The 24,448-nt window shown below is 37.6% G+C and overlaps 3 protein-coding genes across 4 annotated transcripts; 2 read left to right on the forward strand and 1 right to left on the reverse strand.

The window, feature by feature from the left end:
* Nucleotides 1-51: 51 nt before the first annotated feature.
* Nucleotides 52-10,571, reverse strand: LOC139953961 (carboxy-terminal kinesin 2-like). Of its 2 annotated transcripts, XM_071953576.1 has the most exons (16): nt 10,457-10,571; nt 9,621-9,664; nt 8,807-8,929; nt 8,234-8,393; nt 7,295-7,387; nt 6,815-6,892; nt 6,275-6,512; nt 5,736-5,946; nt 5,314-5,481; nt 4,978-5,112; nt 4,244-4,357; nt 3,636-3,809; nt 2,908-3,211; nt 2,283-2,496; nt 1,843-1,918; nt 52-1,153 (listed from the first exon to the last, which is right to left on the reverse strand). In XM_071953576.1, the coding sequence occupies exons 2-16, from the start codon at nt 9,627-9,629 to the stop codon at nt 1,109-1,111; spliced, it is 2,142 nt and encodes a 713-aa protein (XP_071809677.1). In that variant the 5' UTR covers nt 9,630-9,664; nt 10,457-10,571; the 3' UTR covers nt 52-1,108. The 2 variants fall into 2 exon arrangements, with proteins under 2 accessions (XP_071809677.1, XP_071809678.1); XM_071953577.1 differs by lacking the exon at nt 7,295-7,387.
* Nucleotides 10,572-10,661: 90 nt separating this feature from the next.
* On the forward strand, nt 10,662-14,836 carry LOC139953759 (uncharacterized). Its single transcript, XM_071953317.1, has 7 exons — nt 10,662-10,729; nt 11,226-11,495; nt 11,779-11,955; nt 12,524-12,709; nt 13,284-13,472; nt 13,733-13,813; nt 14,091-14,836. The coding sequence occupies exons 2-7, from the start codon at nt 11,253-11,255 to the stop codon at nt 14,367-14,369; spliced, it is 1,155 nt and encodes a 384-aa protein (XP_071809418.1). The 5' UTR covers nt 10,662-10,729; nt 11,226-11,252; the 3' UTR covers nt 14,370-14,836.
* Nucleotides 14,837-15,529: 693 nt separating this feature from the next.
* LOC139953876 (soma ferritin-like) lies at nt 15,530-20,262 on the forward strand. The gene is made up of 3 exons (XM_071953467.1): nt 15,530-15,902; nt 16,677-16,949; nt 17,390-20,262. The coding sequence occupies exons 1-3, from the start codon at nt 15,804-15,806 to the stop codon at nt 17,525-17,527; spliced, it is 510 nt and encodes a 169-aa protein (XP_071809568.1). The 5' UTR covers nt 15,530-15,803; the 3' UTR covers nt 17,528-20,262.
* The last annotated feature ends 4,186 nt before the right edge of the window (nt 20,263-24,448 follow it).

Below are 24,448 nucleotides of genomic sequence, written 5' to 3' on the forward strand. Positions count from 1 at the left end.
GCATAAATAAAACCATTGTAAAATTACAAAAATTTGTTGGAGAGTGTTGGATTTTATTCTCACATGATCATGCCTAGAGGTACTGCATCTTTTACTGTGGCAATATATACAGCCGAGTGTGTTTGAAGGCAGGGGATACTTTTGGTGATTGTCAAAGACCAGTATTCTCACTTGGGGTTTCCCAAACGCATGCTTTAAATAACAAACATGTGAATATTGGCTCAATTGGTCATAGAATTTGCGAAAAAAAAACACCCTTGCTGCATCCATGCAGATGCCCGAGAAAGGGTCTTTCTGAGTTTCAACTTTTGTGAAACATTACCTTTTTCTATAAAACTAAATTTTCAAAGAGGGTTGTTTCTAACAATGTTTTATAATGTACAAAGTAAACAGCTCCAACTCTTTACCAAGTCAATGTTCCTGGTCATAAACATTTTGAGAAATGACCAAAAGTACACCGTACCCTCCCTTTTAAAATGATAATTAAAACAAGCTAGTCTATTAAATTTAAATTACAATATTTACAGAATAACAATAATTGTCTAGCTGAACTTGTATTCTTATATTTCACTCCATAAAAAAAAATCGTTTTTAAAATCAAAATTCGGAATAAGTCATTAACTTAAAAAAGAAAAAGAAAGAAAAAAAGGCAAATACATGCAGTATTTACAGATTTACAAAATATATAACAAGTGGTAACTATAAGCATTGACCCAATAAAAAATAGGACAATTTGATTTTGTCTTAGTAAACTTGAATCCACGCTTATGATTTATTGAACATTGGCAACAACTCTGCGATATTAACTCTTACAGCACTCTGCTTCAGGTATGGGTCTAATTTTCAGTCAGAAGCCATTATTCAACCTGTAACTGCCATGTAGCCAAGGATCACACCCAAGTTTACGATACAACCTGGGAAGCATCAGCAGAGTGGTCACCTTACGGGATGTGACTTTTTATTTCAGATATCAAATAATAAACCACAAGGAAAACTGACTGAAACTTGTTGATACAATACAATTTACAAAAGTAAAAAGAAGAAAGCAAACAGAAAGGTACGAACGTATCTTCTGTACTAAGGGCTTGACTCGTCACAAACACTCCTCTCACTTTACTTTCTTTTGGGCTGTCCCAATATTACACTGGTTGACCTGCAAATAGAAATCAATCAAAACAAATTATTACTACAGGAAAATAAAGTTTGTTTCAATCTTATGAGCTCTAGTTGAAAGGTTGTTTATGTATTACTGGATAGTTTTGTGTCAGTTTAATTGTGCTTATATCATAGTCATTGGTTCTTAAAAATAATTGTATTCAATTAACATTTCCTCCTGCGAATGTACTACACTTAACTGAATATTTAAAGGCCACTTTAAATCGTCACGTCAGTGAAAATTCAAATCTAGGCCTAGCAGTGATGTGGAAAACAAAGTGTCACATAGACTCTATGAAATCAGAACTGATGTAACAATTCAATTAAGTTTAATTAAATTAATATAAATTCAATTCAATTCAATTTAAATGTCGCATTACAAAATATGAAAATGTTCCCCAGCATACATCTTAAAATAAAAACACAAAGAGATATATTTGTTAAAAAAATTTGAAAAAGTTAAAATAGTATAAAAAGAGAACAGGACAAATTACAAAATAACAAGAGTTTTTTTACAACCATCAAAAATTACAAAGATGACAAACAACAAATAAAAACCATCAAACGTAAGTAGTAATAGAACACCAGAACAAAATTCATGATTGGATGCCTGCTAATCAAGTAAAAAAAAAGGTGGAAAAAAACAAGGAATTGTTTTTTTAATTTAGAGTTGAATATAGAACTAACCTTAGTGGCAAAGCGGAGTGAACACAAAGACTCTTGGAGAGAATCTTCATTCGGCGACACATTCACGAACATCAGCCTGAAAGAAATAAATTCATCGGGGGTGAAAATTTACAAAAGTCCATCCACTTACTTTGTGCTCAGCAAATTCGAGACAAATATTTATCCCACTGGCAAAAAGAAACAATAATATTCAAATTATTTTACATTTAAATGCCTTTTTTTATTAACACTCTTTTAATCATTATATGAACAAGATTTTAGCCAGGATGAGGTAAAATAGTGTCAAAATTTGCTGGAAATTAAAAAACGGGTGTTAAAAAAGTTCACTTACAATACAATGACAGTCCAAATTGTGAACAGGATGTCCAAAAGACACTCTGACACCCCTCTGGCTAACACTTTGATTATGAAGATGAAATTGCAAGACGATTTATACTTACGTCTTAGAATTTCCTCCTAGAGAGTTTTGCAACAAGTAGCTTAGCTTGCTATTCCTAAAGGGGACATGGGAGTCTTTATTAGCGAGGGCCATGATCACATTCCCAAGGTTGCTCAGCGACTTGTTGATATTCTTCGTCTCTCGTAGACGGTCACCGGTTGATCCGGATTGTGAGAGACGCTCACTACCGGCCAGGTCGACCAGGTTAAGGGTTCCTTTAGATCAAAGAGAGGGAGGAAGGAAGAAGAATATGATTAAGACTTGTTGATATTCTTTGTCTCTCGTGGACGGTCACCGGTTGATCCGGATTGTGAGAGACGCTCACTACCAGCGAGATCAACAGGGTTCAGGGTTCCTTTAGATCAAAGAATGGAGAAGGATATGATTAAAGATCTTATTCAGTTATTTAGAAACTGTTGTGATACACGAAGTGTGGGCCTTGGACAATACTGTTTACCGAAAGTGTCCAATGGCTTTAAAGAAGTATTAATAACAAAGTACAGAGAAACAAATTTTAGGACCAATGCAAAACAACATGAAAACATGTCTTATATATAAAAAGTAACAAACCACAATGAAAACAGACCAGGAATCACAATCCCTCTCTAAGATAAAGAATCACATACCTTGGCAAGTCTCATCCGTTAAGTCGTTCCTACCAGTGAGCTTCAGACGGAAGACGCTGTGACTCCTTGAGGAACGCTCATTGCAGTTTGTCGCCCCCACAGCTCTATTATGAGACGCTTTTGCCAGTAGACTATGTACCTGTGATTGTGACGTCACCCTGACTGTAGTAGAGTTTGTGACTTCGACGTCAGTCCCTTTGGAAGTGGCCATCTTGATCTCACATTTCTTTTTGTCATCACCAGCTCCTAAGAGATCTCGCACCGTCTCGTTGTAGATCTCCAAGAAACTGGCGTCCATGGTGTACTGTGAAATCATGCAAAATCAAAATAATAATAATCATAATATTGAACATTTATAAGGCGCCATGTTTGTCAGACTTGACACTCCTGGTGCCACTGAGAGCAAAGCCAGAATTGCAGGAACAAAAACAACTGACTATTAAGTTAGAAATTATGAAAGATAAAGATCAACAAATTCGGCAGTGGCTACTGAATACACCACAGCACCGTGTAAAACATTTAAAGGTGCTACACATTAAGTGTGCTTAATACTTCATGAGTGCTAAAAGGTTCAAGACTTAACCTTGAGTTGTCAACCACCGGTTCTTTCCAGAACACCAGTTCTTTTCAGAACAACATTCACTAAAAATGCGCTGTCTTGGTGCAATTGCAAACCTACCCTATACTCCCACCATGCAAAGTTTCAAACCCTACTTTAAGAAACTAACCTTCCAGCCCTTCTTCTCGAGTTCTTGGACAGATTGGAAGATCTGCCCAACAGCTCTTGGGATCATTCCAACAGTGTCGTCATCAGGGTTGTCTGGTCCTTCCATAGTAAAGGTCTTGCCACTGCCGGTCTGACCGTACGCAAACACGCAGACGTTATACCCATCTAGGGCACTCTGAAGAAAAGAAAACAAATGGAGTATACTGTTCAAAATGTCAAGACCAAACAGGCTCTTCTCAGAGCCAACACTCACACCAAAGAGATTTACACATGGTTGTACTATTTATTTATAGTTTCTAAAAAGGTTTAATGTATCAAGTCCCAGGCCTGTTTGCTTTGAATTTGAAAGGGCACGGCACCAAGGCGTTTTCTCCTTGGTAAAGGGCACACTATGAGGACATTTCTACGGGAGCGTTTTAAGGGCACTATTAAGGGCATGGCCAGGGGGCAAGGAGGCAATCGCCTTTGTTGCCTTCGTGAAGTATCAGGCCTGCAGTCCATAAACTGACAATTGGTGTGCTGTAGTTTGTTAGCTTAGCTTGTTGGTAAGTTTACACAACTGGGTATGGAGGAGCTGTCGGAACTCAAGATTACAGAAAGACGCTTTACCTGGACAAGTTGAGAGATTTCATCAAAAACTTCTTGTTGACTCGCAGATGGCTCAAAAATCCTGTCAAAGGAAAATTCAAATTTCTTCCCAATTGATGATCGTCCTGCACAGCTCTGTTGAAGCGATAAGAAAATAAATAAATAAATAAACAAACAAATACAAGAACTAATCGGTGGACGGTGGTGTCTCACGAGTGACGAGGTGTTACGAGCGGAAGGCGAAATGGTGTGCTCATGTGATGAGACAGGGAGGCCTACCCAGCGCAGTTATAGACGGTCCTCCTACAGATACAGTTCGAGGCAGTGGCCGCCATAAGCTGCCCTAGATAGACAACCTCACAAAGTGGATTAGAAAGGCCGGTTTATAGTCAGTCGCGCGATGCAAATGTTGACGCGCGACACAGTTTATAGTCATCGCTGAGGCCTTAAAACTGCTTTTTTTTTTATAACTCAGCCTGAAGAGCATAGAAGAACTGATAAGCGCAGCGATTGAAAGAGACCAGGTGATGGCAGCGACTTCAGGGGTGCGAGGGACGCAATTCCACGCCGAATGATGATGAAACAAATACATAGTCATTGAATGTTTCGACCCTAGCAAAGTCTTTCTCTTCACCTTTGCGTTGAACCAAAGTAGAAACTGAATAAAAGTTACAAGCAGTCACTATAAATGCTGCACTGGAAACGAAACGTCTTGCAAATGAAATCCTCACATGATAGAAATAAAATAGTTTTACCTCATTGAGATTGCTGTCAGCTAGTGAGATCATTTTATTCTCTGTGCCGTCAAACTGGATGTGGCTGATTTCAGCTCCGTCAGAGAGCTCTTTCCCAAGAAGAGGGCGAACCCGACAAAACACACGGATGTTGCCCTGATAAGAAAATCAAATCATACATATTTAAAAGAGAAAAGGATAAAAACTTCAAAAATTTCTCCTGCATTAGGCAAAATGCTGGCAAGAATAACGCAACTTTGTTGCATGCTGTGACAGATACTGTAACAATAACAGAGCTGCCAACATTTGCATTTTGCAATCAGGGAGATTAACAAGCTTAAGACTCTGCTACAGTACCTTTAACTCTTGAATAGTGTTGTGCAGTTTACGTCTTGATGTCTCGTGGTCCCTTATTGTGCTTTCATGTGTAGCTATTGTAAGCTTTTGGTCGGCAACCACAGCATTCAGTCCAGTTATCTCACCCTTCAGAGATTCACACTCCTTCATCGAGTTTTCTAAATGAAGCTGAAAAGACAAATTTTTGATGTAAGTATGCAGGCCTGTATGCTTCGTTTTTTAATAAGGACACGGGCACCATAAAAAAAAAAGCATTTCTCCTTGGTAAACCGGGCGGGCACCCTATAAGAAAATAGTAAAATTCTACCACAGCATTTTAAGAGCACGAAGGCCTAGACATCGGGGCATTGAGGCAATTGCTTTGTGCCTCCGTGAAGCATCAGGCCGGTTGACAGAAACCTAAACAAACTTTTCAACTGTACCTTTGTTGCAGACAGCTCAGCGTTAACACCAGCTTGAGCAGCAGTTAGTTGAGCAATAGACGATTTAAGCCCGGCACATTCTTGTCTTGATGCGCTTAAGTCACCCCTTGTATCAACCAACTGTCGATCCAGCTGATCCTTTGTGTATATGAGGTCGTCTCTTTCTCGCTGGAAGCGACGTGTTGAAGTCAGCAGTTCCTCTTCGTAGTCTCTGTCATAATAATAACAGTATTTTTCTTAAAAACTTTCTTTTGTTTATTATATGTTAGCACCCTAAGGGGCTTGGCACACGAGGCAACTTTTACAGGCAACTTGGAGGCAACCAACTGCAGTGAATGCTGCACAAGACCACTTTGGTAGCACATGGGTTATTTTTCAAGCATTGTCTTTTGATCAGTATGCTCTGATCATCTTCAAGAGTTGTCAACTACTGGTACTTTATAGAACCAACACTACTCAAAAGAAATTTACACACGATGTTACCGCAAACCTCACCGTATTATACACTCCCACCAATCAAAGTTTCCAATCCTACTAACCTGATTTTCTTCTCCAATTGTTCCACAGTGGCGTTAGCTTCTACCAGACTATCTTCCTTCCTCTTCAACTCCTCCTTCATCTGACCGTTCATCACCTCCAACGTCTGATTATCTCCACTCTTACTGGTCACTTCTTGAATAAGTTGATTATTGGCCGCTGTACGACTTTCAAGTTGGCTCTCAATATCGGCAAGACGACCTTTCAGATCCCAGACGGGACGTTTGGTTTTCTTGGCAGCTAGGATAAATAAAAACAAAAAGGACAATTTACTTCACCATAATAAGCCATTTTGAGTTTTGGTAGACACAATACTACAACATTAAAGGTTAGGGCAAATTTGTCTGTATACACCCAAACCAAAAAGTACACTCCTATCACGTTTGCCATACCTCAAAAAGGCCTCTGTATCGAAGTTAAAAAATCAGAAGTCCCTTTGTAGTCCAGGCTAACTAGTCACGGCAGATATCAGGGGCGCTGGGTGTGGTTACAGAATTCCTTAGAATATACTAAAAAAACATTTGTCAAGTTGGTTTACTTACCATCGTTTGATTTATTGTTGGCAGCGTTTGGCCTTGCCTGTGTTGTTCTTGCACCATTTCTCACTGGTGGATTCACAACTGTTTAAAAAAAAAGACTTTTTAACTTGATATAAATTCTCAACAGGTTTCACAAGGTATTTAGAAAAGTAGAAATATATGCATTTTTTATTGTTTAGAAACGATAAAACCATCAAAAAACATTACACAGCATTTTTGGCTCTCTATAAGACAAAATTCCATGGCCTGTGCCTAATCTTATAAAGCTGCTTAAACACAAAAAGTAGCTAAGCGCAACAAAATGATGCTTACCAAAAACTACCATGTAACATTGTGAATGGTATCCCACTCATTTCTGCTTAGCAGACAGGTGTTAGGCAATATTTTCCGCCTAAACGGCTCTATGAAATTGGGCCATTGCTGTTAATGAAAAGGTGAAAATGAAGCTAGCTCCAAGAATCTTAACTTGCAAGCACTACTTACCATTCCTTGTATTGCTAGGTTTAGCTGTGGTAGTAGGTTTAGCCTTTACTACTGGTCTTACATTTCTCGGTGGAGGGTTTCGAGCAGTGACAGCTTTATGCAAAAAAAAACAAAGATGCATTTGCAACTTAAGCATATTTTGCTGAGAAAAGTCAGAAAGATTTTGGAAACTTTTTTGCAATTATGTGCAAGCAAATTGAATGCAATAGTAGCAAGGAATTGGGGCCATGCATTATGCAATCATTATAATACTGTGAGTCGAGGCTGAGACTTCTGTACGATAACTTTCTCTGTGTAGGGCTGTATCATCATGATCAAAGCAGGCTTGTTACCAGTCCTTGAATCAACCCATGGCACCCACAGCAATTGCCATGGTGCCCTGAGCTTTAACCGTGGTGCCCTGTGCTTTTACTGGGGGCACTTTGCAAAGTTCCAATACAAATTCACATTTGCCTCATAAGAGTGCCCCCTACCAGTGGAACATTGCTGTGCCCCTTCAAGAGCGAAACTAAAGGCCTGTGAATCAGTAATTAGGAATTATGAACTACCACCCAGTCACTACAGGAACAAGAGCCTTCCCTTCATATCATATTAATTATCGAGAGAGCTCATGTGCCTGCAGTAACTGGGTGAGAGTTCATAATTCCAGTCGCAGGCCTGCTTTGTCGTGACGACACAGCCCTCTTAAGGGAGTTGATGTTTTTTGGGGGGTGGCAACATTTCAATGGGTAACGAGAAGAAAGAGGGCTGTTATAGAATACAAAAATTAAAAAGTAAGCCTCATCATTAAAGGTTAGCTGAAAATTGCAAAAACAAATACTGTTTAAGTAATCACCAACTCATACCGTTTACAAGACAAGGCTTTGGTTTAAAAATAAATAAATAAATTGGATAATGGAAGTTTTGCAATGTCAAAATATTGTATTTAAAGTGTCTTACTTGATTTTGATGGTTTAGCGATCGGCTTTGAGGTCACTCCTGAGCGATTGACCTTTGATACTCCATTGGTGGCCTTTGACTGTAGAGGATTCTGGGTGCGGCTGGTTGAAGTATCTGGACATCGCTTCTTAGCTTGAGGTGCACCGGAATTCTCAACATTCTGTCATAAACAATTGAAGCAACAAATTATGCCTAGACAAATTTCGAGCTAGCGATTTTTAGTTCATAACTTCTTGTGAAACTCAAACTCTCCCTAAAACATCTACTTTTCTCCCTCTACCCAGCCTTGATATTGTCCTTTGTGTTCCCACCCTCTTGTGGTTAAACCAGCCCCTTTACATGTACCTCCTTTGTTCTCCTGTTAACTGTTTACCCACTTGTTTTTATTCTGAGTGCTTTCCAATCTCTCTCTCTCTATTATGTATTTCCACTTCACTGCTTATGTTACACTTGGTTGTTACCTGTTCATGTTTGTTGTGTTGCCTTGAAAGACTATGCTAGGGTTGAAACGTCAGGCTATTTCTTTTGCATTTTTAAAATTTAGTCAGATACGCGGAAAGGTTAAATGCTTACATCATCTATGATTAGAGGGCGTTTTGTCTGTGGCAGACGCAGCTTGGACGGCATTGGTAGTTTACTCATTGTCTTCACTGTGGTTACAGGGGCGTTGACGTCTTTGGAACCGAGTACCGCTCGCTAGAATAGTAAACAACAAAATATGAAATGTTGAAGTCAAACACATAGCCAAGAGGTAGTGGTGAAAGACTTCTCTTGAAATATTATTCCATGAAATGCTTTACTTTTTTAGCAAACAGTAAAACAATATCAATTCTCGATATCGAGAATTAAACACATGTCATGATACGGCGAAACGCGCAGATACAAGGGTGGGTTTTCCCGTTATTTTCTCCCGACTCCGATGACCAATTGAGCCTAAATTTTCACAGGTTTGTTATTTGATATAGAAGTTGTGATACACGAAGTGTGGGCCTTGGACAATACCGTTTACCGAAAGGGTCCAATGGCTTTTAAGTGACATCATACTTAAGCAACTACAATTGATTTGTAGTTACGATCAATCTTAATTTGCCCCTGATACTTCATATCATAGTAAGGGCAAGGCAGGTTTTCCTCAGTTAAGGGCATCTTTATGGGAAAACAATAACATTTTCTACAGGAAGATATAAAAAAAGTGACACCAATCAACATTGCCACTGTTGCCCCATTCTTGTTGAAGTATCAATCAGACTAAAAAACATTTTTCTCAGAAAGACAAAAGAAATAGGCCCTTAAACATTAATTTCACATACAGGCCTAATTATAAATAATATTAATAATTTGTCCACTTCAAAAGTTAAAATTGAATGTTAAATGACTCGGCACTTACTGTTGTCATGTTGAGTTAAATTCCTTGAATTATCTCCAATTGTTCTGAAATGAAAGAATTCAACAAAAACATCATAAAATTACTTTTTTTTATGTTGCCTTATTGAGCATTTTCAATGGCATTGGTAGTTGCGATAACGTAACCCTTCTGCCAACGGCAGGAGGGTTATGTTATCGCAACTATTTCAATGGATATGTGCGCCCTGTTCAATATTATTATTATAAAAATATTATGTTATTTTCAAAATTATTTCAGTCATCAGTCAACTTTTTCTTTGCAACATCTATACTATATTCCCTATAAATGAAACCCTCCTCCTCCCGACGGCGGTCAGGAGGAAGGTTATGTTATATCGCAACTACCATCGCCCATCATATGAGAATTCTATTTCAAAATAAAATCTAACTAGGCAATTATAAACATTGAATTGTTGAACAATTGCCTACCACTACCAGTACCCTGCCTATACACTAACACAGTCACCAGTCACACAGCAAAAAAAAAAAAAATAGTCTCACTTCATTATCAACATCATAATATCGCTTCGGGCATAGTCATGGTTTTGACATCACCTTGGGCCTATAATTTCAACTGTGCCCCTCATAGCAGTCAATATTTCTATATTATAAGTCAAGGCAAGGCAAACCCTAGCCCAGGTTGGACTCCTCTAGTCTTTTCGTGTGTTGTTTTCGTGGGCTGGTCAGTTTAGTTAAGTTTACTTTCTAAACTTTGTAACATTCTCTGATTCTTAATCTACTATTCTAAGTTTTAAAAACATCGGTTTCCACCAGGATGTATCACATAGTAGTCCAACAGAATATGAAACTCATACTTACAAAGCAAAAATCTTAAGATTCTGTCTTTCTCTGGATATGGAGCGATTTAGAGCAGACGACTTTACGACCTTTGCAGTATTTCTCAGGCTTTTTAAAAATGCCTCCTGCTGAAAATGAAGCCTTCTGATTGGTCGACGTAAAGGCTCGCTCAATAAATCTACATAGCGCCCTCTGTTGTTTGAAATAGCACCATTCGATATTCGTTGTTTACATACACACCGTGGATGATTGTTTACATACAAGGCAATCTTACCTCCATGCAGAAGGGAAGGGGTGAGTTTTAATACTTTCTACCTCCATAAAATACGTGATCATTATTCATTTTGTCGATATAAAGCATGACATGGGGGTGGGCCTGGATGTGCAAATACACGGCGGAACATCCTCCATTCTTCCTAGTCACTGTGCAAGCAATTAAGCAGCTCGGCGGTCAGTTTAGGTTTTAATAATGTAATGTTGTTGATTGTTTATTTGGTTGGGAGAGGGGGGGGGGGCATGGGAGCTCGACGAAGTGTTCTTGAGTGTGTTGTGTGGTAGAGAGAGAGAGGGGGGGGGGGGGGGTGCCGAAGTTTCTTGGGTTTAAATATCTGTTTTTATTTTGTTTTGGTTTGTTTTTGAAAACAATAAGAAACGTTTAAAATGGGCTGTTCATTACACTGACTTACAGTGTTAATTACTTATAATAATGAAGTTGAATATGTGCGCGCGCATACAAGTCTTTTATTATATTATTATTATTATTATTATTATTATTGATTTTTTCATTCAGAGTGAAAGTAAACACACACACAGAACAATGGAAGACAAAGTTGATAAGTTACTTCCCATCAAAAGACAATGGATCAACGCTGACCAATCAGCATCCAGTTCTGAACAAAGCTTTGTTATCGTCTCCTACAACATCCTGGCTGACTGTCATGTGACCTCTGAGACGTACCCCTACTTGCTTAAAGGTTATCGTACAATGGACGAAAGGCACCCTCAACTTATGATGGAGTTGAATCACCATGGAGATGCTGACATGATTTGCCTTCAGGAGGTACGCATAAGGCCTATGATCTAGTTTATGATAATCGTTACCCTTCATCCTTCCATTGGTCACACATCCTCTGTGCGACTGTCAGAATGGTTAGGGGTTACAAATATTGCAACTAGGTTTGATCGCAAAAACCAAATACATAAATAAAGTTTAAACAATAACACTCAAAATAATTTCATTTGTAGTAAATATCAGTTATAATGATTTTCTCAGAAATTCTGAATCTAAAAACTTGAATTGCATTCAATAATTAATATTTGTAATAAGTTTTCTTCTTTTGAAGGTAAATGGTCAATATTTTCAAGAGACACTACATCCAGCATTGACCCAACTCGGTTATGAAGGAATTCATTGCAACAAAGCTCATGGTATCGACGAAGGCTCCGCTACATTCTACAAAAAGAGTCGCTTTAAACTTGATGCTCATAGAGTGGTTTATTTCAAAGACCAAGTTCAAGAGGTAGGTTCAAAGTCAGCGTACTTTCTTTTACAGACAACTATTCGCCAGAGTTGACTGCTACCTCTATAGACTTTTATCACGGTGTGGTCATCTTGATATTACTCCATTCCAACTCATTGTAACCAAACTGAGGCTGGATTAAATAATAATAGTCTGGTGCCATGTTTGCGCTATGAATGTTAGCATTCATTACTGTTATTGGAAACAGGGAACATGACTAAGATGTTGACAGCGTATTAAAGGTCTATAGCCCTTTTCCAAGAGCTGTTTGTATTTGGAACAGGCTACCAGTGGCTGAAGTTATTGCAACAAATCTGCAAGGGTTCCAGAGAGAAGCACTGCCAGCTTTTAAAGAGGGATTGCGCTTTCAAACTCTATCAGTGTCAGGAGCAATTGTCTTTGCTTAGCAAATAAATGGGTGGAGAACCAGTCACAACAATGTAAACTTTATGGACTTTTGGCTGGTTACAATTTTCTGCTAAGCAATATTTTCTGTGCTTATCAAGTTTTTGTTCTTACATGCTTTATGAAATTAGACCCTGATTATTTTCTTACTTTATTATTTCAGAACTTATCAAGAATGCCACGCCCACTTCCGAGTAGCCAATCAGAAGCCATCACAGAAAGGACTCTTAAAGAAACAGTTACAATGTTCCTTCGTCTTAGATGTAAAGAAACTGGTCGTTCCATCTCAGTAGGGAACATCCATCCTTACTGGAGGAATGATGTTGTGATGGATGTTATAACATTACAGGTTGGTAGGTCAAAGGTCATAATTATTTGGTTTTATCCTTTAGCCCGGTTCAAACTTCCCGCGAATGTGAATGCAATATGAATTTTGCGACACAGCCCCGTTTTAGCAGCAAATGTTTTGCAGTAGTTGAGCATATTTCAACTGATGTGAATTATTCTGCGAATTTGTGACGTCAAAATTTGTATTGCACTTGCAGGACGAATGAACGTGGCTTTACACAGATGTGTGTTTAATCACTGTTACTGTACACTCTTTGTCTTTTCCCAAGTTCTTTGAAAATAATCTCAGGCATATTACTCGGGTCGGGTAGGATTCGAACCCCCTGGCATTTGCAGTTATAGAGCAGTGTTTTACCAACTAGACAACCAAGATGGCCCGATGGCTAGAGGCAGTTTGAATCCTATGTTTTAGTAGCGGGTACTGCAATGATGTAACAGATTTAAAATTTGCATGAGGGGTAAATTGATATTTGGTTACCCCTACACCAGGGTGAAAATCAGTTAATAAATTGATCTATTTGGCCTCTCGCCTAAAGAAAGTAAATCACTGAAAAATCGTTTTATATTGCTTATAGATTGCTTATGCCATCAACACCCTCGTTGACATAGCTGACGATACGAACAGCGCCCTCATCCTATGCGGAGATTTCAACACGCAGCCAACCATGCCTGCCTACCAACTTTTACAAGATGGCCAACTTAATGAAGAGAGCGTCAAAACTTTAACCCAATTTAGGATTACATCGAAAAGCGAGCCAGTTGAGGTAAGAAAATAAAAGTGCATTTTTTAAATTTTCTATTATGAAGAGGTTCTGCTTACAAAGAGCGCTTGCTGAAGTCTCAAATATCAATTCCACTTTGTTTGTCTCTATTTTACTGTCCCCTTTCAGCATTGTTCTTGATATAAAGAGGTCACTTGGCCAGTCCAAGCGACCTTATTCACATGAGTCAACTGTAAATGTTCCTGTGCTAAGTAACTTCTATTTTCAAAATCTATTTCTTTGATTCATTCCTCTACTTCTAGGATTTCACCCTTGTTGATGTCATGTCAGGGAGTTACCGACATCCAATAGCTAATTTCCAGAGTGCTTACAAACAAGTTATGGTGAGTTTTGGCTGAAATTGCTAGTTCTCAGCACCTCAGCTGCTTTTCTTTTAGTTAATGCTTCAATGCAATGTGTTTTACCAGAGCTGTAATTCACTGATTCTGTCAATCTTTCATGTTCTGATGAAAACAAATTGAGAGTATCCCTGACTATCTGTTTCAATACCACTTTTGATTTAATATCATGAAATGATGTCTTGTTTGTTAGTTAATCAGACATCCCTTGTTTATAAAAGTAAATTTTTTAAGTACAATTTTGTTCTGCTTTATTTTCTAGGGAAATGAAGTTCCTTTTTCACAATTTCATGACACCGTTGGGTTAGCCTGGAAGGAAAAGCATCAACCAGGATTTCAGAGCGAGACGAGTTCCAATCAACCAAAAGGACCCAAAATAAAAGCGCTAGATTACATCTGGTTTAGTTCTCAAACACTGGACTGTGAGGGCGCTCTTCAGATGGTTGATAGGGATGTTATTGATAGTCTGTACGCTTGCCCTAATCAAGTATTCCCATCAGATCACCATTTAATGAAGGCTAGGTTCCGATTCAAGGTTTGAATTATAAATCAAACGGGACACTTTTATAATATAAACGATATCTTATATAAAAAAAGATCTGTGTTAAAAATGACTAACTGGATAGAGTTGGTCAAAACAAAATAACCTTTATGGTTTTCGAGTGACGTAAAAGGTCACATCGTCTATAGACCTACACTGTTCAAATTACAATTCTTCTTCACTTCATAGTTATATATAGGATTTGAGGCGTTGCATGGTGAGGTCAATATATATTAAAGTAGTAGTCCCAGCCTATTTCAATACCATCCGCCCAGGTAAAAGATAATAAGCTTTTCAGAACTGAAAAGTCTCCTGAACACCCAAACAATCTACTCCGTGGTAGAAGAATTAAGCCAGACAGTTCTCAAAGCAAGTAGATTAAACATGGTGTTTCCGCAAAGCGCAAATCAACATATATTTATTGTCACGACATAAAAAAATCCATATCTTTTGTGTAATAAAATAAAAGCCATATTGTTTTTAACTAAAACCATTGCAGTTTGTCCTATTTGTGCTTGAATCATTTTCGACAAAAATGAACTATTAGACATAGTTGGTGTGATAACCATTTTTCAGTGCTTAGCAAATTTTAGGACTTGCAGTCTCTTTGAAAGTGGGGTCTTTTGATAAAGAAAGTGAAATAGCGCCACCTCGTGGTGTTTTCAGTCCAATAACTATGTTGATGCTTCGCGCGCTCAGCCCTTCGCTCGTCCCCAGAGCGCCCGGCGGCCGCGGCCCGCAGACTGGCCGGGGGGCGGGCCGAGCAAACGCTGGGGCGGGGGGGACGAGCGAATGTTATACAAAAATTATATTGAGTGGCTCAGGCAGAGTGGAATGGGAGAAATAATATCGCAAGGTCAATTTGGATATTTCACGAGGCGAAGCCGAGTGAAATGCAATAGTCCAAATTTTACCGAGCGATAATATTATTCCTTCCATTCCACGAATTAAAGCCACTCAATATTTGTTTTATTGACATATACTATTAGTAGATCCTTGTCATTTTGATGTATTTTAAAAGTATAACATGAAAAATCTTTTTTGTTTGACAACCAAAAATCATATACGCCGCGTAACGCGGCAACAATGCACAAATTTAATAGCAATCGGATCGCAACCTTTTTATTTGATTGTATAGTGTGCTTCTTTGTTGTTGAATGGGAAATGCTATTTCCCATGGATGGGCAAATAGGTGAATGTCACGTGAAGTAAGTTCCACCAATCAAATATAACAAGGATCTGTATGGCTGTTTTAGTGTTATATGGATTATTGCTGATGCATGGTCGACACAGTTTCGAGTTGAGCCAGTTTCATTTCAGTTACACAAATAGGTGAAGTCCAAAAAAAGGTTTGAGATAACCCCACATTTAAAGGTGCACTTTTACCATCTCTAACGATACCTTTTTAAGTTTCGGCCTATTAACTCTTCAAAGATGGCAGCAATTCGACAAAATTATCACGAGGAAAGTGAGGCCGGAGTCAACAAGCATATCAACCTGGAGTTGTCTGCATCCTACACCTATTTGTCTATGGTACGAAAAGAAAAGTAATTTCTTTTTTCTGTTTTGACTGTTGATGGTTGAAGTTGAATTGTGCATGAGGACAAAGGTTTAGTTTTTAGTGGTACAATTCCTAACAAAGTCCCAACGCATTTTTTAGTCCAATCCAGGTTGACCTTATTTTTATCTACTTCTTATCTTAACTATTCCAGAAACTATATCAATCAGTTTCTTTTTTTTTTATAACAAATATATGTTTTGTTTAAATTTATTTAGTACATCATCGACAGTCGATGATCATGGTGATCCCACCCTAATGCTTTCGCTTCTACTCTATAGAAGTATGGACATGGAGGTTCGTTCCGCCATTGTCCCCGGAGCGATAGCAGAATTCAGAACGAACCTCACTAACTAAACTAGAATTGCTTTTTTAGAAATAGAATTACCCTAGTAAAGATGGCCGAGATAAGAGCACCAAAATTAGCTCTTTCTCTGGTGTATCTGATCAGCAGAGTGTGGGTTTGAGTCCTGGTCATGACACATGTACCCTAAAAGCAAGTGCTTTTGCCGCGTCCTTTTAAGTCTAAATAAGATGGGACACAAAGCCCTAAGTAATTATAATGTTATAAAAAATATTTATTAATGTACATAAAAGACCTTAGTACACACTTATCGCAAGTAGAACTATCGCAAGTAGGACTGTTCTGTCTGGCAGTGCGTTTATTTTGGGCTGCACAAAAAGGAAGAAGAAGTGAAATGGTATCTAACCCATCTTTCATGTTTTTTTCTCCTAATAATAATGCGTAGGCCTTCCACTTTGACCAGTCATCAATCGCACATCCCGGCGCCCATAAATACTTCAAGAAAGCGTCCGATAAAGAGCGAGACCACGCCATTATGCTGATGAAGTTCCAGAACCAACGAGGTGGAACTATCGTCCTTCAGGATGTCAAGAAGCCAGAGAATGATTCTTGGGGTTCTCTTAAGGACGCTGTCCAGGCAGCTGTAACTCTTGAGAAGCATGTCAACCAGTCTCTTCTGGACCTACATGCACTCGCTAACAAACATGGTGACACTCAGGTACGTATCTTAACTCACCATCTTCAAACGTCATAGGCTACTGCCCATTGACGCAACAACCAATTCTCCTGATCCTGGGTTGTGTGGCTGGTGCAGGAGTTTCACACAATATTAAAAATAATAATTAAAATTTATATTGTGCCCCTTTCATACAAAATGATCAGAGGTGCAGAACACTTGTTAAAAACATGTATGTTCTGACTCAGTAACTCCCCTTTTATTTTGACTCCTTGATGTTGGAACATCTCCTGTGTATGTTCTAGTCCCAACCCTTTCTCTAGCCGGGTAATCACAAGGTTTCATTTTCGAACATAGGGTCTTCGGGACATCCATCTAGGGTTGTCAGAAAATAGGTTTGTCGGAAAAATAGGATTGTTGAAACATACCAGCCATTATCCTTATAACACATTAATAAACTTTCTTCTTTTTTTTCCTTCTAGATGTCAGACTTCGTTGAAGATAATTTCTTGGATGAGCGAGTTCAAGCAATCAAGGAGTTGGGTGACTACTTAACTCAGCTTAATCGAGTCGGAACAGGTCTTGGTGAATTTATATTTGACCATGAGACGCTAGCCTAGGCACATTAAGAAATACGTAATAATCCTAATTGAAGTATGGTGGACATTATAAAGGCCGATCATACTCGCTGTGACTTCGGCACACACCCGGCAATTCAATTTATGATTACGCACTGCGCTTCCAGAATATGCACTGCAGACTTTGAGAAACCGGTTCGCGCGCTGCGTACGCAGTGAAAATGCAGCGAGAGTACTGTGGTTTGGGTATATACAGACAAATTAACCCAAACCAAACAGTGCCCGATATAGTAGACTATATTTGTCCACCATACTTCATGTCAATTACTTTCAGTTCGTTGTTTGTACTATTTGTATATTTGTGAGTCAGTTTATTTATATGTGTTTATTGTTTCGGTCAAACCATTTCTTTGTAGCAACGTTTGCTTTGTAGCTTTAACCCTAACCAATTGCTATACCTTAGACCTTTGTATCCAACACCAAACGACGAACGGTTGTCTCTACATCTGGGCCAAATTTCATAAAGCCTGTATCACAACAATTTATGGCATTTGGCCGTTATATTGATGCTCATAGAAAGGTTGTGTTACTCTGCTGAGTGTGCACGCATTGGCACGCATTGACCATCACATAAAAAAAAAGGTTACTGTTAGTTACTGGTATTGTGATGTGCCAGCCTGCACATGCGCATGCAGTAACTGGGTGCGAGTCATAATTCCATGTACAGCCATTGACGACAGTCACCCTTTAAAGTTGTGGAAATAACACAAAATTAGACTGTTCGAACTTCTCAGGTAGTAAATTTATTAAAAGAAATACTGAAATAGGGTTCATCAATTGTAAAAATCTTCCATTTGTGTTAAATTTGACCAAACTTCAATTCATTACAAAGCAGTATTGCTGCTTAGCAGTTCCATTCTAACTAAGCAGATTGATACAGTGTTCAGCATATAAGCTGAAATGCTGCTCCAGGTACTTGTAAGCACATTAATCTTTTACATCACTGAGGCAAAATGCCATTAAGCCAATGTAGACAGTCTACCTTCATTCAATTTACTAATAATGTCTTGATGAATTGTATTCAAAATTTTTATAATATGTTTCATAACTTCTTTATAACTTCAACCAAATTAGTGATAAAAAAAATTAAAATATCACATTAAATGGATATCTCAGGATAACTTAATTGATTAGCTATATTTACTGTCACTCCAGTAACTTTGTACAAAATAACTTGACAAATAGTTTTAAAATGGTGCTCAGAAACTGAGGGCATTTCCCTCTTGCCTAGGTCTTGGACCATAATCTGCAGTCCTCAAAAGAGGATGGGTTATAAACCGCCTTTTACCAAAGAAAATGCCTTTAAATCTAATAGACCAAATTATTTACCAGAGTCACATGATTTTGGGTAATAATATTAATAGTGGCTTTTTATATAGCGCTTATATCTGCCAGTCAATGACACTCATCATGGTGCTATAGCATTCAGTATTGTATCTGTGCAAGGGATGGTGTGGCTGTGTTTTTTGAAGTATGAGACTAATTTCTTCACATAGCACAATTTAATGGTTTACAATGATTGGGCTCTACTACATTCATTATAGAATAGCAAGTGTCTTGCTGAAGGATACAAGTGTCATGACCATGACTCAAACCCACTCTCTGCTGATCAGAAACACCAGAGCTTGTGTCTGGTACTCTATCCGCTCGGCCATGACACGCCATATATGGGTAAACAATTCAAACAAACCAGCAGTGTGCATGGAAAAGCATTTATGCGTGGCTGGTTCCCACCATCAGAAGAAGCAGCTTGTTGACGCACACCGGGTGTGGCTGCTAGGTTTGTTTAATAATAACATCATAATAACCTGCATGTATATAGCGCATAATACCAGGTTTCTAAGTGCTGAAACAAAAAAGTAACTAAATACACTCAATAAAGACCAAGAAGTTTCACTATTGTAAGGTTGATAACACAATACATGAACAGTGCTAGTCCTATATGACACTTTAAAGAATTGCATAATTCTAAATGGTAAAGTTTGTAGGGGAAGTCAATACAAAGTGAGCTTGTTTAGTTTATCATTAGGTATAATGTTGATTGTTTGTATGTAGATAAACAGTGTTTACTGTGTCTTTAAGGATAGTGGGCATTCAGGTTTCAAAGTCCAAAGAAGTTTATACAAAGTTATAATATTTAGTTTATCAGTACGTATTGTTTTTATGTTTTGTAGGTGCACACTGTATATTTAGATTCAGAACATAAAAGAAGTAAACAATCATACTAGTTGTTTGTTTATTTGTTTGTTTGTAGATAAACAATTATTTGTGTGGTGTGTGTGTTGGACCACTACCTTGTTTGATCATTGGTGGATTCGGTTGGTAACCATTAGGGTAGTTTACAAGAATTTATATTTTGTTTAAGGACAAAAATGCCATTAAATTATACTATACTATTTTCATACCTCAAGTAAATATGATAGTTTGTCATTTTTGTATATCCAGGTAACACTTTTAAACATTCCATTTAAAGAAAGAAACATTAGTTTGTTATTGGGCAAGTTAATGGTTCATTTATTTTAAGCTGTGATGTAACTCAATACATACCATGCTGCTGAAATAAGCCCAATATGGAATTTTTGTTGTAACTTTATTTTTAACATTGTATTCACATAAGCCTTATTTAAGTCCAGCCAGCAGTACAATTTATAAAAATATATACTGGACATCCACTTCGCTGAACAGCACAAGGAAAAAATAAAATGATTGAAACTTAAGAGCTGTGTTTTATCCTCCATGGTTTTATGTCATTCAATTTAATGCTGAAAAGGGCCAATATGCAACCGTGTTGACTTTGTTTGTAAAATTGTAAACATGTATATATTCACAAAGAAATCCTATTTTAGTCCAGCCAGCAATACGATTTAAAACCATATGTAACTGGACATCCACTTCGCTTAACAGCACAAGTAAAATAAAATAAAATTATTGAAACTTAAGAACTACGTTATTAATTTTAACTTAACCCCCTCCACAAAAGTCTCTCACGATCCGCCCCCCAAAATAACGGTTCCATCATCAGCGTGTCACGTGATATGTACGTCAGAATGTCACCTGATGATTAGGCTATGGTCACGTGGCAACCTTCACCTTTGTAAACACCGGACGAATGACCATACCACATACCACCAGCGGAAAACAACGCTAAGTCCCATATCGGTATATTGATTGCGAATAGGCTTTGTCATTGTGCTTTTTTTTTTTTTTTTTAAAGGGCAAGGACTTTTTTTATCCTTGGTAAAGGCATGGTATTATTATGCTACTTGCTCTATGACCGCATGATGGCCGGTCCGGCGGGTTGCAGGGTCAGGCACCCAAGCCATGAAGTAGGCTTGTTCATCAGTTTCGGGGTACAAAAAAAAAAAAAAAAAATGGAGTACGAAGATGAATGAATAGATTGGTGGTTTAAAATTTGAAATGAATTTCTGCCCTACGTCGTCTCTGGATTAAAATAATGAAACCTCGATACGTGTGTGTGACATGGTTCGTACTAAACGTGCGCATTTTAAAAGTAAATTTAGAGGCACACAACACATAGTAAAACTAGAGGCACATAAGAAAGGGAGAAATAAGTGACTCAACATCAACAATCCCGTTCATGATGTTTTCTATAAAATAAAATAAAAAAATCACCTCATAACTGATTTTTACGACAGATTTCTAAAACGCCATAAAAAAAAAACTTTATCTTTGCTACATCACGAGGTCCCTTAGGCGATAGAACAATGTAGACTTTACTCCGATGACCAAAAGTCAAGTTTATGTTTACTTTTTTATAAAGAGATCATCCCAGCAGGCACAAGATGGTCATAGTAACGTTAAACCGACGTCAAATCCCGACGTCGGATGACGGTCGGCTCATGGTTCTATGTGAAAGTTTGTAGGACGTCTGTTACCGACCATGATACAACGTAATTTTTCCGACCACAAACCGACGTCGACAGACGGTCAATAAATAAACGTCATTTAGACGTCGGCAAATTTCCCAAAACATGACGTCAAATCCCGACGTCGGATGATGGTCGGTTTATGGTTCTATGTGAAAGTTTGTAGGACGTCTGTTATCGACCATGATACAACGTAGTTTTTCCGACCACAAACCGACGTCGGCATATTGTCAATTAATGACATCGTTTAGACGTCATTGGAACACCCCAAACCTGACGTTAAATCAACATTATCTACGTTTATTATTTATTAGTTAATTGATTTTTAATTATTAACATTATCAATTAATACAATGCATACATACATACAATCCGCTTGATCTCCCTTCGTTGACCTCTAGTCACCGCACCTATTATAGTATTCAATGGTACAGCATGTGTATATATACCGATCGGTTTCAAGAATTTTGCATTCATGGGTGTTATAGATTGTAATTAAAACTTTGTAGTTTTAATTAATATTTTGGAATTAAGCTGTCAAATTTAGTTAACACATTTAATTTATCACAAAATCTATTGATATTTAACACAAACAAAACAAAGCATGTGTTTGTAGTATCTAATTACTGATAAATTTGTTGTATAATTGTTGCAGTATATACCACATCTAAGTCCGACCTCAAAATTTGCATAATATGCAAATTATGTCGTGACGGTAAATTGCCGTCACAAGCTGACCATAATATGACGAAATACTGATGTAAATATTATGACGTCATAATGACGTCACAGGTTGACCAAAATATAATGACGCTACTAACTGGTTATGATACAAACAATAATATGACGTTTGTTTATGGTCGGCTTATGGTAATACAATTATGGTTACAAAGGGACATACAAACGACGTCTATGCAACGTCTGCTCAATGACGTTACTATCTGGTTAAAATACAAATATTAATGCGACGTCTTATTATGGTCAGACTGTTGTAATAAAACGATGGTTAGACTATGACAATAAAATTACGTCTAAGCAACGTCTGGTCAATGACGTTACTATTAAGTTATAAATCTACCTAAAATGTAACGTTCATTTTCGGTTACATTTTAGTTATTATAGTTATGACCATCTTACGACGTCCATACGACGTTATTAATTTACGTTTGATTCTTGTCGCCAATCTGACGTTGTATTTTAGTTACTTTTTGGTAATCTGACGTCGCGACTCAAAATCAACCATAATATGACGTCAGAAAGACGTCGTGTGCCTGCTGGGATGTGACAAAACACAAAAATACAATCAGAAAATGAGGACTTCAATTCTACCTTCTCGACACTGTTGCCAAAAAGATTGTTTTATGGACCTACATCAAGAAATTAAAATGCAACCATTGGCACAATGGGCCCAACCAAACCATTGGTTTACTCAATAAATAATGACAACTTGGTAAACCATACTGTTGGTTAAAAGTGCCACAGTAATGTTTTCACCTAAAATTGAATAAAGCTTCTCACAGACATTGAAGTCTTTCTCGAGTATCTGAAAATATTCCGGTTATCTTTTTTTGAAATGGCGGATTGGGTTCTTTTACGGAAAATTTAACAGTACTGAGTCCACTTTGATTCTAGCACATCAACACTTGATTTCATCATTTCTCTATGGGGCGCCGTTTGTCCATTAATTGTTTGACAATTTTAAGGCATGTTTTTACCATGGTTTACAGCAATTAGATGTAAACCATAAAAACTGTTGCCACATCCTGTTATGGTTTATATACCAGTAAAGTATTTGTTGTGTCTAAGTTTATGGTTTACAAACCATGAACATACAAAAAACATTTACAAATCGTGGTTCATAAACCAAGAAAATTTACGCATCTTAAAAACATGGTTTATAAACCATAAAAAATAAAGCATCAAATTCATGGTTTACAAATCATGGTTTACAAACCATGAAAATTGAGACATCTAAAAACATGGTTTACAAACCATGAAAATTTAAGATAAAAATCGTGGTTTACAAATCATGGTTTATAAACCATAACAAATGAACCATAAAATCATGGTTTGTGACAATGGTTTATAAACCATGAAAATCGACACTTCTTAAAAAACATGGTTTATAAACCATGAAAATTGAGACTTCTTAAAAAACATGGTTTATAAACCATGAAAATTTACACATCTCAAAAACGTTGTTTGTAAACCATAAAAAAAGTGCACTTACAAATCATGGTTTACAAACCATAAAAAATGTGCACTACAGAAATCATGGTTTATAAACCATAAAAACGTGCACTCAAAAATCATGGTTTGTAAACCATAAAAACGTGCACTCACAAATCATGGTTTACAAACCATAAAAAATGTGCACTCAAAAATCATGGTTTATAAACCATAAAAACGTGCACTCACAAATCATGGTTTACAAACCATAAAAAATGTGCACTCAAAAATCATGGTTTATAAACCATAAAAACGTGCACTCACAAATCATGGTTTACAAACCATAAAAAACGTGCACTCACAAATCATGGTTTACAAACCATAAAAAATGTGCACTCAGAAATCATGGTTTATAAACCATAAAAACGTGCACTCACAAATCATGGTTTACAAACCATAAAAAATGTGCACTCAGAAATCATGGTTTATAAACCATAAAAACGTGCACTCACAAATCATGGTTTATAAACCATAAAAACGTGCACTCACAAATCATGGTTTACAAACCATAAACAAGTTGCGTACACAAATCATGGTTTACAAACCATAAAATTCTATTACGATCGTCTCTAAAACCTCCTTCCCAACTCTGATCGGTTCCCATTTCACCCCCATTTCCCCCCATGCCACGTGCGAGCCAGCAATATGCAATTCCCCGTGTGTGTAAATGCTGTGATCAATGCACCGTGTGTGTAATGCTGATGCAATAATTATGGTGGCCCTGAAGGGACATCGCATATCGTAAACGTGTGCGCATACGTATGCAATGTCGTGAAACAATTCGCAA

Source organism: Asterias amurensis, chromosome 22 (assembly GCF_032118995.1).
Source record: "Asterias amurensis chromosome 22, ASM3211899v1".
Lineage (NCBI taxonomy): Eukaryota > Metazoa > Echinodermata > Asteroidea > Forcipulatida > Asteriidae > Asterias > Asterias amurensis.